The following is a 19,243-nucleotide window of genomic DNA, read 5'->3' as shown; positions in this document are numbered from 1 at the left end:
ATCACCAGCGGAACGCGATGTGATCTGACAGCAGTCATGACAGTGCCACAGTGGCCAGTAGTGTCTCTAACTGACAGTTTAAGTAGCGCACAGTGGATGTCTGAAACAACAAACTCCTATCTTCAGTGTCACGTCATAAAATCATACAGAGAGCAGCATAGCGCATCTGCATACTGAAAACACACCTTCAATGAATCACCTGCTGTAAAAATAACGACACGCTCGTAGCGCGATAAAATACAACACCAAAATGGGCGTCATTTTACACCTATACCGAGGATACAAATCTAACCTACCAGCTCCTCTGTTTACCTCTGAACACCTCCTCTTCTCCTCCTCTGTACAAGCCTCTGTAAACTGGCGCTACCGTAGCCCATAGTTGATCCTGAACCTACCCTCCCCACCGCTGACCGACCACAGAACAGCAATATAGCCGTGATTGACATTTGGCAGCACAGGGCACTGGCCGGCGCGTGTGTTGGGCGTCCTCAGTCCACCTCTACCGGGACCGGTGGAGGTGCTACTGCTTGTTCTGAGACTGGTAGAACTCGGCGATGATTTTCCAGGCGCGAGGAGCCATAAAGCCGTCAGGGGCTGTTGCCCGGAACGGGCCAGACCTGCGGATGAGGGGGGGGGGGTCAGTCAGGCCGGGTGAGGGGGCAGGTCAGCTAGGGGTCACGGGGGATGTGAACGACAAAATGACAGTTGGTGACAGACTAGGGGAGTGACAAACACAGCCCCAGTGACAGTGACTGAGTCGAGAGAAAAGGTAGATAAACGTCAGGTGTGACTGTAAGTGGAGTCGTCCATCCCCGCCATCAATCAGCCCGGCGTTATCTAACGCACCCACCGGTCCCTGGCGCTGCCGCAGTGACAAGATATTGACGCACAAGGTCAAAATCTCGGTCAAAATCTCCCTTCTCAGGTATCTCTATCTCTCTTGCTTTTCGACTGCCTCACCCAAAGTCACTACGTTACTCTTAATCACTCAAGCTCTCCTCTTAATCCTTCTTTGCCATCTCTCTTTATGCATCCCACCCATCTCTCCCAACTCCCACCTTCTAACGAATCCCTTACCTCTCATCTTTGTGCCCGAGATGAACTCAAAGTTCTCCCTCTGCGCTGGGTCGAAAAAGTCCATCTTTCCCAGCTGCTTGTTGTAGGCGGCCACGCGGAAAGGGATGATCTCTAGCTGTTTGAGGCCTGGAGCCATCGTCAGGACCTGGTGGGGGCCAGGCGAGTCAGCATTCCAGAGCACACTTGTAGCATAAGGAAACAAGGCAGTGTATATCAACATACACCAAAGCTTATAACTTGATTTTTCAAAGAATGTGTAATCCTTCCTTATTCTCTCTCCTGCAGCTTTCTTCCCAATATTCTCTTACCATTCCCTATCATTACTTTCAACGACCTCCTTTTTCTCCCATTACCTACTCAGTCCTTCTCTTCCCCTTTCTCTATCCTTCTTTCCTTCCCCTCACTCACTCACCCACCCACCACTCACCACTCACTCACTCACTCACTCACTCACTCACTCACTCACTCACTCACTCACTCCCTCCCTCCCTCCCTCCCTCCCTCCCTCCATCCCTCCCTCTCCCTCCCCTCTCCGTACCTTGCTGCCGTGAGTCGGCTCATACAGATCCCCACTTCCGTCGGGGTGTCCCATGCCGGCCGGATCCCTCCCGACGATATAGAAGGTCGCTCCTGTACACATGCGGGCCTTCGCGTGCCATTGGACCTCCGTCGGACCGGCATACATCATCGGCGACGGAAATATGGCTAGGACGGTGGCCTGGTCCAATACGCCGTCTTCGAGGATCGCCTGGTGTTGCTGCATGCGTGTGGCGAGCGGGACGTCGTCGTCTTTGGTCCAGCCGCCCAGAGGGTGGAGAAGGAGCACTGGCTTCTTGTAGCCGCGCTCGAGCAGACGACGACGGGTGTCCTGCGGGAGGGGGGGGGAGAGGTTAGTGGGCCGTCAATCCTGTGAAACTAGAGTAACAACATCATTTACTGCAGTCATAACACGAAATATACGTTAGATGTGTATGGTGAATGCGAAAAAAAAACACAGAAAGCGATATTTGCCGGATACTCGTCTGCTGAGTTTACTTTGATATCCGAAGTCGATGTTCGAATAATATTCGTCAGTCAGTATTTGTCCGATATTTTTTGGAGATTCTGACCTGCATGAGCAGCGCGTGCCCGTTGTGGATGGGGTTCCTCAGCTGGAACGCGAATACTGCGTCCGCCTCCAGCTCACGGAACCTGAGAGAGGAATACAGACAGGCAAATGTCGTAACAGACAGTATAGAAATACAAATAGTCGCACAAAACGTGTACATCTCCACTTCTCAGAACGTAAGAGCAAATACCATAGTACATCTCCCAGAAAGTGAGAGAAATGCGGACACATTGCCAGGCAGCCATAGAGACACAGCCATACGAGCGCCACCCCGAACTACATCTGACTAAACCAGAGAAACAGGTACATATTGAAAGTTCTAGATACACACAGTCCTTCAACACCGCGCTCTCAACTCCATCTCACTGAACCATGAAAGCAAGCTATGAAAAAATCCATACCGCGGCGTCCTACAGGCTACAGCGACCCCATACCTTGCGCGCAGTTCGATGGGCGTTAGTGGCTAGTGAAATGATCCATACCATACCATACCCCACCATGCGTCGTGCCACACCATGTCACACACCCATACTTGAGCGCAGTTCTATGGGTGACCCCACTTCTCAGGTACTTAGTTAACTAAGTACCTGGAAATGAATGGGAATGAAGAAATGAAATGAAATGAAACTGTGTGTAGTTAACTGTACGATACCCCTTAGGTACCATACCCCGCCCTACCTCTGGCGCAGTTCAGTGGGCGTCAGTCTGTACTGGTCCAGGCCGTCTCCCACTTGATACGGCCCAACACGTCCAGGTCGCCGCCGACCAGCCAGTCGCCAGAGTCCAGCACCATCTGTCGGCAGCAGAGCCAACTTCAGTCTACAGAGATACACGTCGGTGAGAGAGGAATGTTGTTATTAGTCGCACATTATGCTCGATGCTCATGTCGGTAGTCTTATTTCGAAAATCATATTTAACCAGCAGACTTCTTGTTCTGTAAGCAACAGACAAAAGATTACAACAGCCGGGTTTCAACAGTTAAAGGGACTATCCCACCTTCTAAAATGTTGTTAAAACCAGTTAAATTGTGCCCGACTTTACAGATTGGATGACCAGGAACACGGTTCTGGCATTATTTTTCATTTAACATCTTAGGCTTCCCATATTCCAAACACAAACTTTCAAATATGTGACGTCACAGCCCAAAATTACCTCCTTCCCCAGGCCACATTACTGTCATAAAGCTCATTCTTTTTACTCTGTAGGCACCACAACAAAGTTCAGACCAAGTTTTAAGCGATTTTTCAACGAACAAACCCATTTAAATCAGAATGACTAAACGAGGTGACGTCACACTAACGGTCGCTCCATGTTGAAGATAGGGCCTTGTACAAGGCCCATTTTCAAATGAAGGGAACGAATTTCTTCAACACCAGAGGCCGCGGGGGTTGCAACCTAGATATAGTGGTTTCTGAACCTCGCCGCAAACTTGGCTATCTCAACTCAAACCCCATGTTAAAGGTGGGATAGTCTCTTTAAACATGTAGCGAGAACGCATGACAAGTCCGCGTGAAATCAAGGTTCGACAACCAATCGCGGACAACGTGACTCTGCTGTCGCATACGGGATATGTGCCTGCTTCATTTTCTTCCAGTAGCATTTATCAATCCTCAGCCGCATTAATATAGCTAGCTGCTCCTAAGCCAATAACTTGAGCCTAAATAATGATCATCAGTCTCCCCACCCTGAACATCCTCCCAATCCCTCCCAACTCCCAACCTATCCCCGTCCTTCCCCACAACCGCACCTTGACGTAGGGGTGTCCGGGTTGGTGGTGCCTCCCTACCCTCACACCGCACCTTGACGTAGGGGTGTCCGGGGTTGGTGGTGCCCCTACCCTACCCCCCCCCCCATTCCGTCCCTACCCTCACACCCACCTTGACGTAGGGGTGTCCGGGGTTGGTGGTGCCCCTACCCTACCCCCCCCCCCATTCCGTCCCTACCCTCACACCCACCTTGACGTAGGGGTGTCCGGGGTTGGTGGTGCCCCTACCCTACCCCGTCCCTACCCTCACACGCACCTTGACGTAGGGGTGTCCGGGGTTGGTGGTGCCCCACTGTCGGGCGCACCGCTCCTCCTTGCGGTGCTCGAAGAACTCGGGTTTGCGCAGGATGGCCACCGGTCTCCCGTTGTACCTGGGAGGGGAGCATATGCATTATGCAGCGTTAAGGCCGCCCCACACCGGAACTCGCATGCGGGTTGCGAGTTTGCGGGTTTTGAGTTTGCGGGCAAAATACTAATTCAGAGTGATTACATCGTTCCCTTATGGTCACTCCATGAATGCAGTGGAGCCGGGACACTTTTAAAAAAAAATTACATATTGTCGAAATACCAGCATAACGAAACAAAATTCGACTCCAACGAAAAACTCGCAGACCTCGCAGAACCCGCAGACCTCGCAGCGAGGAAAATCGAAAGTTGACTTAAAACCAACTTTTGAAATGCGATGCAAGGTAGCTCGCAAGCTAAAACATGCAGACTCGCTTGTTAGATGGTAGTGTGGGTCATTCAGCTTAGATTGTATTATTTGATTTGGAAGAAACCCGAAAACCCAAAACTCGCAACCCGCATGCGAGGTCCAGTGTGGGGCGGCCTTTAGTTGGAGTTAGGTTAGGTGAGTTAGGTGGAGTTGGAGTTAGGTGCAACGTTAGGAGTTAGGTTAGCTTAGAAAACGGCGGAGAAAAGACTTACTTAACTGTAACTTGGATGGTGACTTAACATGGAAATTGAAACGGGTATGAATTTACGGGGATGGTAAATTACATGTGGCGACAAAGGGATGGGAGAAGACATGGGACACTAGGTCACTGGCGATAGGGAAATGGGTAATAAAACGGGAGAGATTGGTAGGGGAGGATTTTACTTCTACCTTTGGATTTTACTTTCACCTTTGGAGAACTACGAAGTATCAAGTAATCTTAACCAGCCTGAGCCAGTGAACATGTTAACTACAGAAAACACATTTCACAACACTCAGTGTCCGATATCTCCTCAATGAGAATGCATTGCACACATCAATTTGAGAAACGAAGCCACCAACCCCCTCCCCCCACGTTCCCTCTTACCGCCCTTGAATCTCCTTTGCCACAGCTTCACGTCACACCCTCAGTCTTGGAATTCCTTGACCGTCAACTCTCGTAAGCAGTAACTCTCGAATCAACGCCCAGGTGGCTAGCATGACATATTGTTAAAGGGATTTGTCCGACTTCGGACATTTAACTACACACGTAGACTCAGCCCATCACGCGCCCCGGGTATCTCACCTCAGTGTTATGGCCGGCTGTCCAGCGAGCCGCTCCTTGTCCGCCGTCTGCACGGCCAACACGATCGGCACCGACTGGTTGGTGACGCCGTCATCCAGCAGGCAGTTAAAGTGCTGACTCTGAGCAGTTGGAATATCACAAGGACGAGCGGACGGACGGACGGACGAGGGGAGGGTAAAGATGATTTCAGACGTGATAGACAGATGGACGGACAAACGGAGGGAGGACAAATATGATTTCAGATCCCATAGACAGACGGACAGGCGTGAGGGAGGGTGAGAATTATTTCAGACAGACAGACAGTTGTGAGGGAGGCAAATATTATTTCAGACACGATCCACAGACGGACGGAGAAGAATGTGGGGAGGTTGATGGTGGTAAAGGGTAGAGATGAAGAGAATTGAGATGATGTCGGCAGCAGCAGTCGCGGGGACGGCACCAGCACCATCGTTGGTGAGTTTGGAGAGTGTATTTCAGCAGCAGCGGAGACGGCAGCAGCACCATCGTTGTTGAGTTTCGAGATGAGGAGTGCGAGTAGACGTTGGCGGCAGCAGCGGAGACGGCGATGGCGACGGCAGAAGAGAAGAGAGAAAAAAAGAGAAGCGTTAATATTGGTTGTGGAACACATAAACATCAGACAACATCAGATGCAATAGGTGATGCTCGCAACCCAGAGAGCGGCGAATAAGTAAGAAAACAAGGTGCAAAACCTATAAGGTATTTTGATCTACAAGCTTCCCGCGTCCAAAAAATTCGAAAGTACTGTTATGTATGCCTGCATTGGAAGCTGATATCGCGCTGAAACAATCAAAACTGTTCGACTTCTCTCACCGCATCCTACGCATATTCCATTAAACAATATGTCATGCATCGCTGCAAAATGGCGTTCGTCGTAAAAATTATATCACCGCGGTGAATCTGAGCGGTAAGAATCACTATCAGTCCTGAAGTTTCTCCTGGAGTGGGTAGTACGAACCTGAAGGTACTCCCTCTCGCGCATGAAGCCGGTGAGCGGGGTGGCCCAGCCTTCAGAGAGCACCTGCACCTGCAGCCAGACACACAAACACGGTCAGACTAGGGGTCATGGTCCAGCCTTCAGAGAGCACCTGCACCTGCAGCCAGACACACAAACACGGTCAGAGGTACCCACTGTAGGTCCAGCCACCCCATACCTTCCTTATATTGATGTCCCCTCGCCCCCCCCCCCCCCCAACTTTCACAACCGAGACCTCTCCGACATTCTCAACCAAGTATAAGGGCCCTTCTGTTCCATACCCAATCGCTGTGAAGGGCCAACAACCTGCATGTTCCTTCATTCCCAAACCTTATCCTCTGCAGTCTGCAATACTCCCCAACCCAAGCTAGTCCCTCCCGTCCCAGACCTACCCACTATCCCATACCTACCCACTGTCCCAGACCCACCAACTGTTCCAAGCCTTTCCACTATCCCAAACCTACCCACTATACCAGACCTACCCAGACATACCACAAATCCACCACCTGCCCCACACCTACCCACTGCAGGTCGAGTGTGTTGATGTCGACCGCCGGCAGCCGTCCAGCCTCCTCCGTGGCCACACTCAGCTGGTCAGCCGGGACGAACAGCTCGCCCACCGTCTGACTAGCCGAGCGGGGCACGATACCCTGGGGGGGGGGGGGGATAGGGGTCAGAGAGGGGTCCGGCACGAACAGCTCGCCCACCGTCTGACTAGCCGAGCGGGGCACGATACCCTGGGGGGGGATAGGGGTCAGAGAGGGGTCCGGCACGAACAGCTCGCCCACCGTCTGACTAGCCGAGCGGGGCACGATACCCTGGGGGCGCGGAGAGAGGGTCAGAGAGGATCAGAAGGGTCACAGATGTCAGAGGGGTATGAGGGACCAGAGAAGGGTCAGAAGGGTCATAAGGGGTCAGAAAGGTCACAGAGGCAGGGCAGCGGGGTCACAGGGGGCCAGAGGGGTCACAAAGAGTCAGAGAGGCCATCTGCGGGGCACAGAGGGTTGTGGTTAGTGACAGACAGATTTGAGGGTCAAGTTGAGTAACGGGTCAGATGTGTAGGGTCTGAGGGGTGATGAGGTTACGGTTAGTAAAGGGTCGGAGTCGGAGTAAAGGTAGTCAGCGAGTCGGAGCGCCGGACATCCCAGTCGATTGGCAGGGGATCACGATTCATTGGTCAGTATTCAGTGATGGACATTGGACAGCAATTACTCGTAAGTGGACAATGAACGGTCACGATCAATTTTCAGCGGTCGTTGGTCAATTTACTATATTCAATAATTTAACATAGGTCCATGGTGAGCGGTTACCGATAACCAGTGGAATTCAGAGCCTAGTAAACGTATCCCTCCTCTCACTCACGTGAGCGGTGAGCAGATCCCCACCTGATCGACGCAGTCCTGCACGCTCCGGTTGGCAGTGTACAGGGTGATGTCCGGGTTGGCGGGGCGTTCATACGGCGCGTCAATTCCCGTGAAACCTGCCAATGGTAAGATATACGTCAAATCAGTCTACTAAATTGGCTAAATAAGATACATGCTGGAGACGAATGTAAAATGATGATGATTTGGGGTCTTAGGGCGCCTCAACTGCACGTCATCGGCGCCCAGGATAAGGTGAGATAAATGTTGATCAATGTTTAAAGCAAATTCTAGGTGGGAAGGTGTGGTGATTGAATCAAAGAGACGAACGTCGGATCCCGAAATACAACACCCATTTTATGTCTAATAAAATCTTTGACTGTCCACACTCCATACCCAAAGGGGCTCCGAGCATTCTTCCACATTTCTCAGTTCCCACAAAGGCAGCACATGCTACAGCCAATACAGATTTTTCATTGTTTTTAACCGAACTCTTCACTAAATAACGCCGAAATCGGCACTTCCTGGCCACCGAACTGAAGTGAAGCAAGTACGCACCCTTGATGAGACCCTGGCGCGCCTTGTTGTAGAGGCCCTTGACGTCACGCGACTCGCAGACATCCAGCGGTGTGTCGACGAAACACTCGTAGAAGGGCAGGTTCGAGTCGCCGTGCAGCTTCCGCGCCACATCGCGGTCCTGTGACGTCATAAAATGGCGACCAATCAGAGGCGGCAAACAGGTGATGGGAGGCGAACGAGTGTCCAGTCACAGTGGCAAAACACATGAATGTTGTAACTTTTCTGGGTGTGAGCACTGAACAGCCAGTTTATACGCATTGTCATTTACAAGGGATTTTGTAAGACATTATCATATTAGACCCTAGAGAACTGAGGAAAAACTGTCCATCTTCTCACTTTAACATACCTTGGCATAGGGCGAAACGAAACTGCACAGTGCGACCACTCCGCTGTCGGCAAACAGCTTGGCCACCTCAGCGACACGGCGGATATTCTCCTCCCTGGGGGCAAGGGTCAAAGGTCACACTGAGGTCACCGCTGGAGAGTGAAGGTCAAACAGAGGTCACTGGTGCAGGGCGAAGGTCGCGTCAGGGTCAGCAGGAGCCAGGAGGGGAGCCTTCGGCGCGATGGTTTTTGGATCTTTGATTTCATCTTTACAGTGGTTTTATGTAGCCAGTGCAAGCAAGCGGAAGAACTAGGGGAAATCAGCACGTTCCCATGAAGTGAGACTTCATTTAATCGCTAAAAATAGCACATTTCGCACATTTTTACGCCTCGTGTCTGATCCATTCCCTGCAGTTTCGGAGGCTCGTCCTCTCCCAACAATCACAAGCCACTTCGCATTTTTCTCCCAGCTAATAAAAGCAAAACAAAATCCTTTCTAGCCCCCAAAATCCAGAATTCTCTCAATCTAGACCATACTCTGTTAGTCTCAGCTGCTCTTAACCCTCTGTCGCCGCCCACGAAGCAACAGTAAAAGAAAAGACAACAGGAGCGAGTGTAGGAACCATCATGTCCTGGCAGGACTACATCACCAAGCAGTTGCTGTCCACGAACCTGGTGAAGGATGCACTGATCGCCGGGGCGGATGGCGCCATCTGGGCCCAGAGTAAAAACCTCAAGGTAAGAGCTGGTCACACTCACCAAAAGGTGAGCACTGGAGTGAGAAGTAACCACCACGAGTCAAACTTAAATCTATGTGATTTACCATTCGAAATGGTTTGAAAGAGTTTCTTTTTTCTACAAAAAAAGCTTAGCAAATGCGAAGTGATTGCATGCTTAGCTGGCACACCACGGGAAATTGAAATCACCACTTTATGTTATACCATAGCACTACCACCAGCGGCATTCGATATCTCTTAGGTACATTGGCACTGGCGTATGATGTTATTTCCCGAACGTATCAGACAGTTGTATCCAAAAGGTCACGACGGCATCAATGCCAAAGGACTAATCTGAATCTAAATGAAGTCTAGTCGGAACATGTCTATTGCAACATTGAGATAAGCAATTAGAGATAACTAAACCAGTAAACCACTGCCGAGGTCGGTGATAGATTCAATCAGTCGCCGCTCTAACGCAATTAGAATGAGATCATTAGGGACACATCGTCCTCATTCATTTCTCGTCAGCTGAGATGACCGCGTTTCCATATCAAAACATGACACCATGGATTTATTCTGCCCTAGATCGCTCTAAATATTCGACCCGACCTGTAACTACCAAATGCTGTAAACTCATACCTAGATAGGTTCACTAAGTGAACAATGTCATGCCTACCACCTACGTATGTATAACCGATTCGTAGCCTCCTTCCCATGTTTGACCTGACCAGGCATTACCTCCGTTATTGTCATTTTGTCTGGACAGTCGACGAAGGAGGAGCTTCAGCCGATCATCAAGGGAATCAAAGACGGAGGCGGAGCCCTGACCACCTCCGGAGTCAAGTTCTCAGGTGAGAACCCTGGACTAGGATCCCAGCGAGAAGTTTATAATAACGCAGAGAATAAACTTGAAAGCTGGTGCTACTCGTGTGAGAACTTGAGCTAAGCGTCAAAAAAGAAAATTAGTGATAACGTCTTGTAAATATGATGAAACCGTTGAAGGCATTATCTAATATCAACACATTGACAATAACTTCGAAAACACATCGTACCTCTTGAAAACATAATATCCCATAAGATACTGAGGTAAGAGGGCTGTGGGGAAATACGGCCAGACATCATCTCATGTTCTCATATCTCATGGACGGACCATTTTTCGCTGGGATGACCGGTACTCAAGCAGATTTCAAGAGGGAATTTCGGGGCGGTTTTTGGGGCCTGACTACACACACATTCATGCCTATGTATGTCAAGTGATAGACATACACCGTCGCTATCGAGTGGCGCCGGGCCGAGTGCTGTACTTTGGCCCCTCGGTGCTGATAACATACAAATGAACTAATGTTACATTATGCCCATGAAAGGACACTGATAAACGGTATGTGAACGGGCCCCCAGCATAGATCAATGAAACCGTATGACGTGTTTTACATTTTATAGGGTATGATGAGAATATTGGTGGGATACTCAGGCTGGGTATGGGTATCAAATTTGAAACTGTACGAAATCATCCGCTGGGTTACGGTCGATGCTTCACTTCTTTCGATCCCTTAGCCTTCAGAAATGGATTCGTTACGAAATATGACATGCTCTATGAATGATATTGGTTGTAAGGGGAATTCGAATGTCCATTTGATCATTCAAAATAACTGCAAGGGAATATTATAATGGATTTGAATGATGGTGGAAGCGCTAAAGATTCGAGCTATAACATGCGTCTATTAGAGGGTTTTGCGCCTGACGGATCAATTTAATTTCATGCTCAAACATATACCACCTACTGTACTGACATCATCGAAACTAACACTAACCCCCTCTCCATCCCCTCCTTCCCTCCCTCTCTCTCGCTCTCCTCCCCCTCTTCCTCCAGGCACCAAGTTCATCTTCCTCTCCGGCAACGCCGGCAAGTGCATCCGCGCCAAGAAGGCCAAGGTGGGTCTGCACGCCGCCATGACGGATAAGACGGTGGTCGTATCGCTGTACGAGGACCCCGTACAGCATGGCGAGTGTGCCGCCGTCGTGGAAAAGTTCTGCGACTTCCTCAAGGGTAAAAACTACTGACTTCTGGGAACGGCTAGAGCTACTGACTTCCCTAGAGCAAGAACTACTGACTTCCTTAGAGCAGAAACTTGACTTTTTCGAAAGCAAGAACTGTTGGATTTCTCAATGACGAATAACTACTGGCTTCTCCAACGGCAAAAACTGCAGACTTTCTCGAGGGCACGAACTGCTGACTATCGTAGAGCAAGGACTACTGACATGTCCAGCTGCTGCGGCGACGGCCGAGGTGTTGAGAAAGCACCAGAGATTGGTGTTAGATATAGGCGGTGGTGGTGTTTTGTGTTTCGTAGTGATGTGCGTTCAATGATGGAACCTAAACGATGAACGAATATCGGTCGCACGTAGAAATGGATCTTCTGCAGGGATGGGGAAAGTATAAAAGTAGTCACAGGGTGTAAATATGGGGAGGAGACGGCGACTCCTATTCTAGTAAGCCGCCTCCGAAGAGCGCATACCTACAGACGCCGTCATGTGCATGACTTGTTAAGAGATTCTCGGGGGCAGAAGGCAGTAGTTTATTGAGGCAGTTTCACGAAAGAGAAGTAACTTGGCAGCGAAACCGCGTGGATACACAAATTCAAACGATAACTCAGTACAAGGGGGCTTTTTGTGATCTGCCCTGTTTGACCATCCAGCGCATCCAGCTACTTTTGAGACGAATCTGACAGCATCGTTAAATTGACGGAAGCGCCGAGCAGTAAATTATCTATTTGTTTATAACCAGTAACCTAAACCACACCAATAAACGAGCAGAAAATATACCTAGTGTTACACACAGTCCTAGTCTCGGTTTAAATAATCAGCTATCTCATTTGTTTATGATTAGCTTTAGAAGCAGCGCTCTCGGTGAAGACCTCCACCCAGATCATCCTCCGATCTCTCCAGCATAACCATGTCGTGGCAGGATTACGTCAACAAGCAGCTGCTCGCCACGGGCTCGTTACGAGACGCCCTCATCATGGGTATGGACGGCGTCATCTGGGCTCGAAGTACTGGACTACAGGAGGTGAGAGGCGGCTGGAGGAACAGGGGTGGGGGAACAGGAGGGAAGGGTAGGACATGGGGAGTGGGGTAACAGGGGACTGAGTGGGATAAGGGGAAATGATGGATAGGGAGGATGGACGAACAAGAGGAAAGTCATGCTGCGTGGAGAATACGGCGAAATGGAGGAGAAGGTGATTGTGGAGGAGGGGAACTGCGGAATGGGGGAAATGATGAACCATGGGAGAAATGATGAAGCAGGATAAAGAATAAGAGAAACTGTGGAAAGAGGGACGTGCAAAACATGATTTTTGGGCCATAGATGACGAAAAACCGAATAATGCAGCCTACCATAGCCTCCTGCACACTAGAGGTCTTATAACTTTATGGATTGGGAAGTAAAGAACCCAGCCCTGACCCTAGCCTCGCGCTGGCTCCCTGTTACCGTCAGACCAAGCCTGAGGAAGTACAAAACCTCCTAGCCTCGCTGAGCGACGGAGGAGCGACTCTGGAGGACGTCGGAGGCATCAGAGTGGCAGGTAACGACGGCACACCCGGTCAGGTCAGGTCAGGTGAACGTTTGGGGGGGGGGGGGCGCCCGGGCTACAGTGGTCATCGGCGCATGTAAATGTTTGGTGAACGGGATTCCGCCACATAACAGAAGTGAGCGATTGGATCAGCCTAGCGGTGATCGAGATGAGCTTGACTGAATAACAGACCGACAGTGATTGAGAGTGTAGGGCTAGAGTAGAAATTGCTGTAGTTAACGTCGCATAGATCGACGGTCCCGCGATGACCAAACCATGCCACACACCCATGTCACCGTGTCATCGTCTGATGATCGGAGGTCGGGTAATACACATCCAAGAGATATGAAGGTAGACTGTAGAAGACCTAGCAAACACATCCGACCCCTTCCTTGTTACACCAGTGTAGTATGGACCACGGCCCGCCAGGCCCCAAGAACCACGGCACTGTCTTACCTACCATTGTAGACACACCTGGCCCGACCATCAGCCGATATTCTGCTGACATTACCCAGCTGGTGGGTCTATAAACCAACTCAATCAGCCTGCGGTTTGTCACGACTGGCGACCACCTGTGAAACCACTGCAGTCACCAAATGTACCCCATTAGGGGCTCCTGTGATAACTAACAGTTACCACAGGCCGGTTTACACGTCACAATAGCGACGCCACTCGACCACAACTCTCAGCATGACAGCGCGGCGTAAAACGCTGTCTGTGAGGCTAATTTGTGAATCATGCGTGGTTTTCTATATGGTTCAAATTTGTGGTGAATGGCTAACTAATAGCCAGTTAGCTGACTCTCTCTCTCTCTCTCTCTCTCTCTCTCTCTCTCTCTCTCCTCTCTCTCTCTCTCTCTCTCTCTCTCTCTCTCTCTCTCTCTCTCTCTTTCTCCCCCTCCATCTCCCCTAGGCACCCGGTACCTGTACCTCGCCGGCGAGCCGGGCGTCTTCCTCAGCTGTAAGCGGGCCGCAGTCGGGCTGTACGTGCGCCAGACTCAGCGGGTGGCCATAGTAGCCCTGTACCAGGACCCAGCCACGCTACAGCAGTGTGAGGCGTGCGTCACCAGCCTCTGCCACTACCTCGGCAACAAGGGCTTCTGATCCTGGTCCTACGCGGCCTCAGCGGCAAGGTCGGAGCTACAGTCTACCTCGGCAACAAAGAGCTATGGACGGTCCTTCGCTGCATTGGCAGCAAAGGATTCCGGTCGCGCTCTTGACGACCCTAGCTTTCGCAACAAGGGCTTTTGATCGCGGTCCTTCGCTGCAATGGCAACGAAAAATGCCTATCTGAGCTACTCTAAACTCGGCAACAAAGTCTTACGATCGGGGTATTCCTCTACATTGGACTGCATCACCGCAATCACTGCAATCAGTGCACCACTGCAACAAAGGATTCTGTTCGCGCTCTTGACGACCCCAGCCTCTGCAATAAGGGCGTCTGATCGGGGGCTGCCTCAAAGTTGTCCACAAGGACTGCCTCTGCCTACGCAGCAGGGGCTTCTGATTGGGTCACTGCGTGCTTCACTGCCTCGGCAACAAGAGCTTCTGAATAAACATCAAATGATTTCGATTGGATCGGTACCATCAACAGCAAAGATGCCGGTTCTGGTACTTCCTTTGCAACAAGGCTTCTGATGGAGATTGCCACTACCTCCTCAGCAATGACATTCGTTTGGACCCGTCCAATGGATCCGGCCGTCGTTTACAATAGCAGCAATGGCTTCTGACGGTAAATTTAATGCTGACCTTTTCGTTGATGATAGGGGTTTCCAATGAAACACTGACCTAAGGCAACATTTGTGTTTAAACCGCGCTTCATCTACTTCGCAAACTGCAATTTTAAGCGTTCACCAGCAGTGCCGCTTTGTAGGGGGCTTCTTTGGCGTGTCCTGAACTGTGTTTGACAAAAAGGGTCTCTGTTGCTGATCACGAAGACAGTTTCTGATGAACAAAGTTCCTCAAGGCATCTGTCTTTCCTTCCTTATCAAGATATTTGAAACGGGCCGTTACATTACAGCTTTCTTGTGCGTGTTAGTAACGATAAAAGTATGAGTAAAAAATGGTCAGCTTATTCTGAAGCAGTGATAAAATTAGCATAAAAGAAACCGAATCATAGCAACAATGTCGATCAATCCGCAATGTTATCCATGGCAAACAAATGAAATCATTTCGAGCTTTTTCTACCGATACCACCAGATGAGCAGACCGAACAGCGTAATTTTACGAGCCTTCAACATAAAACTCGCAATCAACGGTTCATCACATACCTCATTCTCCCAAACGAGCCATCAGGGCACCATTCAAACCTCCATCGCCCATATTGCCCTCATATCTCGACAAACGGCTCTCTGAGGCGGCCAATCAGGCCCCGGGTCAGGTCATCATCATTCCTTACGGCACGCAGGCCGCCTATTCAGCACTCCCCGCGCGGTGGCACGCTGAAGAAAGTCGTCCACGCCCCGGGGGCTAGCAATACGACCTCCTCATTGGAGCGCAGAGCAGTTCTGCTAAAGAGTGCTCTGGAGAGGTATGCCATCAAAAGCAGTCAGCGCTTGCCGCTTGATAAAGGTCGGAGGATGATAGGTATGCAAGAGCGAGTGACCAGGTAAATTAACTACGTTGAGCAGCATTTGTACCTATACCATGTAACTTCAGTTGACAGCTGAGGAACGTACTAGACTGCAAAACTTGACAAACTGACAAATAACTTCCCAGAGATAAAAGATTTCCACTGACACTTTGACTTGCAGGCGATCGATACTGCCCTCTGGCTGGCTATCAACTTCCGTCGTTCCAAGCAAGGCGTTCTCGGAACTGTTGCTGATTGGTTCCGTCATATATGACGCATCAGAGGGCACTCGTTGATCCCCCTGCACTCATGCCTACATCTCTGCATTGGCCATAACCCGGGGAATCGGAACGCATCAGGCGCCATAATATTACGTCATTGATGGCACGCCCAGAACCCCACAATGCTGCATATTACTGATACAATACTGCCCGCAGCTGTTCTGCATTGGTCGTTCCCCGAGCAATCGACAAGACCGTATGATACTATATCGATACGATTTGTTAGCTTAACGATATCGGTGTAATTACGAGAGGGGGAAGAGAGAGAGAGAGAGAGAGAGAGAGAGAGAGAGAGAGAGAGAGAGAGAGAGAGAGAGAGAGAGAGAGAGAGAGAGAGAGGAGAGAGAGAGAGAGAGAGAGAGAGAGAGAGAGAGAGAGAGAGAGAGAGAGAGAGAGAGAGAGAGAGAGAGAGAGAGAGACCAGCTCGGTGATATTGGTTCGCGGACCGCGCCAGGTCAAAGGTCACACAGTAGGTCACACTGGGTGATTACGGAGCGCCACCACCACGATAAGACTGTTATAGGTCACCTGTGAGACTTTTTTTGGTCGCAGCTTCCAAAGAAGTGAGACGTGATGTGATTAAGTTCGGACTATTGTCATGTAGTGTTCATTGTTCAAACTAGCGCTATGCCCATTGCCCAAACTAGCGGTATGGAGGAAGGGCGTTGTGTCCAAACTGATGTGATGTATCTAATTGAAGCGTGAATTCATTTGGTACAGGTAATGCTTGAATAGAAAAGTGTGCTTCTATGTTTGCCGGTAAATACAGCATTAATCCACTCAAACATTTGATAACACTAATTGAAATTGATCAATCGCATGCCTATTGACATTAGCAAAACAAACCAGACAGACATGATTAGGTTATCATGCGGCTACAACGGAATGCACTAGAGGCGCTTCCACAGGCTTTTGAGCCGATGTCTTTGATTGGAGCGAGCCAGATATATGAGTCCGACAGCAAACAGACAAACCCTAGCTCACAATGACCCGAGCCTTGAACAAGATAAGCGACAAGTCACGGGCTCAGCAAGTGCCCAAAAATACCTTAGCAGCAACGGAAGGCGTCAAACATTCCAGTATTACTGAACTGCCCTGGAATTCACGTCCATCAACTTATAATAACTATCATTACAATGCCACATAAAAACTCACAAGATGATCATATATAGAAATGGTGATTCGGTATGATATCGTGTTTTCCTCTATCACATTTTGCGCTATTGGTTTCACTAACGGCTGCACGGGCGGAGGACAGTTTATTTGGTAAAACTAGATTCCAACGCTTTGCATCTCCATTCACAACAAAGGGCGTATTACAGTCGTTGCTCAAAACTCAACCGCTTTCTGTCCCATATTTTTATCTCATTGCACGGCTGCATGACTGCACTTCGGTTGTGCCAAATTATTGCACGGCATACTGCATAGCCAGCAAACTGTTTCAACAGAGAGAGGACCGGAGGCAGGAGGGGGTAGAGGAAGAGGAAGAGCACTACACAGAGCAGGCAAGGGAGATAGAAGTGAGTGAGTGAGTGAGTGAGTAAGTGAGTGAGTAAGTGAGTGAGTAAGTGAGTGAGTAAGTGAGTGAGTGAGTGAGTGAGTGAGTGAGTGAGCGAGTGAGTAAGAGCGCGCGGCGTCCAGTGTTTCCCACCTGTCCTCGGCGGAGAAGCCCAGGTTCTTATTCAGTCCGTGTCGGATGTTGTCGCCGTCCAGACCGTACGCCGGTATACCGTTGGAGACCAGGAACTCCTCCAGAGCGAACGAGATGGTCGTCTTGCCGGCACCAGACAGACCTGGGGGGGGGGGGGGTAAAAGGGGTGACACCGACGAAGGGGATAAAAGAGGCTGAAGAAGGGTCAGCTTGCCCCACCTCTCACCGTCTCTCACATCACTTCTTTCACTTCTCACCTCCCTCTAATCACTCACTTGTCACCGTCTCTCACATCATATCCCGCACGCCACCTGTCTCACATCACAACCCGCACCCTCCTCACTCTAACCATTCTCAACGACTCTCATCTCTCAGAGTATCTACTCTAACCATTCTCACAGTCTTTAAATCTAACCAAATCTCACCGTCTCTCACACCTTCGGTCTCTCATACGGCTTTCATCTCTCAGTATAACCACTTTCACAGTCTCTCACTCTAAACACTCTCACCGTCTCACACTCTAACCAAATATTACCCTCACTTACACAGCTCCCGTCTCTTATTCTAACCACTATCGCCCTCTCTCATCAATCTCACACCACCCGTCTCTTACACAGCTCCATTCTCTCACTCTCTAACCACTCTCACCATTCCTCACCTCTCATTGTTTCTTATTCTAACCAGTCTCACTGTCTCCCACTGTAACCACTCTCACCGTCTCTCATTCTAACCAGTCTCACCGTCTCTCATTCTAACCACTCTCACCGTTTCTCACCTGTGAGCCAGATGGTACACCCTCGGAACTCGCCCCTCTCGCCCATGATCTGACCACGCTTGTTGCGCGATACATGGCCAGACTGGAATGTGACATTGGTCGCCTTCTGTGAACGCAGAAGAACGAACGTCGCTTAGTTGAATGGTATACGTGTTTGGGAAAATATGACGAGAGGCGAAAAAGAGAGCGGAAAACGGGAGGAGAGGGGGTAGCGGAGGGTCGGGATGTATGAGGAATAACGGATCCAGCATAAGATGCTCATCTGGCTGGCAACTCATTCCACACGGCCCTCTCAGTCTCTCGATTACCATCAGCTTCTGTCTCATTTTGGTGTGAGTTGTATTCGGGCAAGGTTGGTGCAGCGCGATCTCACTTTTCTTCATTCGGTGTTCTCTGGTCGCATTAGGTCCACCGATATTGTTGGGATGTTTGGATTGTATGTTCCATGTAGGCGGACTCGAGGACGGGCGATACTGCACGAACCCACCGCAAGGGTGGAAACGATAAGGGCCGGAATGTTTTGTCGCTTACCGAGACAAGTGAACGGCATGTACGAACATGTGGCATCTGCGGACCTATTCGCCAGTCGAGGAACTTTTATGAAGTCTCTTAGAGCCTTCTTAATCTCTCTGACATGACTATACGTACCTATATTTGACAACCCATGAGCACATGTATTTATAGGTTTTAGTATCGGACTGCGTCTGTAAATGGGTGTCATACCTGTGGGCGTTCAAATAAATACATACAATTGGAAAAATAGCCGCAACATTGCGATCAAACTTAAAAAAAAAAACAGTGCTCAAGGGTATGATAAGACTGGTTTTGGCATCCATACGAGGCAAACGCATCTGGCCAAAACAGCCAACCAAAGGTGCAAACTAATCACATCAGATCCCTCACAGTGTCACTCTGGTAATTTAGCTTTGGCTTTCTCAGAAACGCAAATATCTGCATCCTCAAAACAAAG

The 19,243-nt window shown here is 49.8% G+C and overlaps 3 protein-coding genes across 3 annotated transcripts in view; 2 read left to right on the top strand and 1 right to left on the bottom strand.

Moving 5' to 3' along the window:
* Nucleotides 1–389: 389 nt before the first annotated feature.
* Nucleotides 390–19,243, bottom strand: part of LOC122367986 (bifunctional 3'-phosphoadenosine 5'-phosphosulfate synthase-like) — a 45,562-nt gene continuing 26,708 nt past the window's right edge. The window contains 17 exon segments of the mRNA XM_043341565.1: nt 390–594; nt 597–617; nt 1,078–1,222; nt 1,616–1,945; nt 2,187–2,268; nt 2,864–2,912; nt 2,915–2,978; nt 4,207–4,321; nt 5,450–5,568; nt 6,426–6,494; nt 6,965–7,093; nt 7,806–7,825; nt 7,828–7,923; nt 8,363–8,501; nt 8,730–8,823; nt 17,499–17,640; nt 18,274–18,379. Of these exon segments, the coding sequence (XP_043197500.1) occupies nt 521–594; nt 597–617; nt 1,078–1,222; nt 1,616–1,945; nt 2,187–2,268; nt 2,864–2,912; nt 2,915–2,978; nt 4,207–4,321; nt 5,450–5,568; nt 6,426–6,494; nt 6,965–7,093; nt 7,806–7,825; nt 7,828–7,923; nt 8,363–8,501; nt 8,730–8,823; nt 17,499–17,640; nt 18,274–18,379 (1,794 nt within the window). The 3' untranslated portion in view covers nt 390–520.
* On the top strand, nt 9,075–11,818 carry LOC122367988 (profilin-like). Its single transcript, XM_043341567.1, has 3 exons — nt 9,075–9,445; nt 10,193–10,277; nt 11,297–11,818. The coding sequence occupies exons 1-3, from the start codon at nt 9,335–9,337 to the stop codon at nt 11,485–11,487; spliced, it is 387 nt and encodes a 128-aa protein (XP_043197502.1). The 5' UTR covers nt 9,075–9,334; the 3' UTR covers nt 11,488–11,818.
* On the top strand, nt 12,086–15,170 carry LOC122367987 (profilin-like). Its single transcript, XM_043341566.1, has 3 exons — nt 12,086–12,493; nt 12,920–13,007; nt 13,908–15,170. Exons 1-3 carry the CDS (start codon nt 12,380–12,382, stop codon nt 14,096–14,098), a joined length of 393 nt encoding a protein of 130 aa, XP_043197501.1. The 5' UTR covers nt 12,086–12,379; the 3' UTR covers nt 14,099–15,170.

This window comes from Amphibalanus amphitrite, unplaced genomic scaffold (genome assembly GCF_019059575.1).
Source record: "Amphibalanus amphitrite isolate SeventyFive unplaced genomic scaffold, NRLGWU_Aamphi_draft 000912F_arrow, whole genome shotgun sequence".
Taxonomy (NCBI): domain Eukaryota; kingdom Metazoa; phylum Arthropoda; class Thecostraca; order Balanomorpha; family Balanidae; genus Amphibalanus; species Amphibalanus amphitrite.
The sequence above is the reverse complement of the archived record's forward strand: the minus strand, read 5'-3'. Positions and strand labels throughout refer to the sequence as shown.

Bases quoted from the DNA above. Each gene is read 5' to 3' on its own strand.
- LOC122367987 (XM_043341566.1), top strand. From the start codon at position 12,380: ATGTCGTGGCAGGATTACGTCAACAAGCAGCTGCTCGCCACGGGCTCG. The intron at 12,494-12,919 runs GTGAGAGGCGGC...TGTTACCGTCAG, and splicing joins GAAGTACTGGACTACAGGAG to ACCAAGCCTGAGGAAGTACA. The intron at 13,008-13,907 runs GTAACGACGGCA...CATCTCCCCTAG, and splicing joins CGGAGGCATCAGAGTGGCAG to GCACCCGGTACCTGTACCTC.
- LOC122367988 (XM_043341567.1), top strand. From the start codon at position 9,335: ATGTCCTGGCAGGACTACATCACCAAGCAGTTGCTGTCCACGAACCTG. The intron at 9,446-10,192 runs GTAAGAGCTGGT...TTGTCTGGACAG, and splicing joins CCCAGAGTAAAAACCTCAAG to TCGACGAAGGAGGAGCTTCA. The intron at 10,278-11,296 runs GTGAGAACCCTG...CTCTTCCTCCAG, and splicing joins CTCCGGAGTCAAGTTCTCAG to GCACCAAGTTCATCTTCCTC.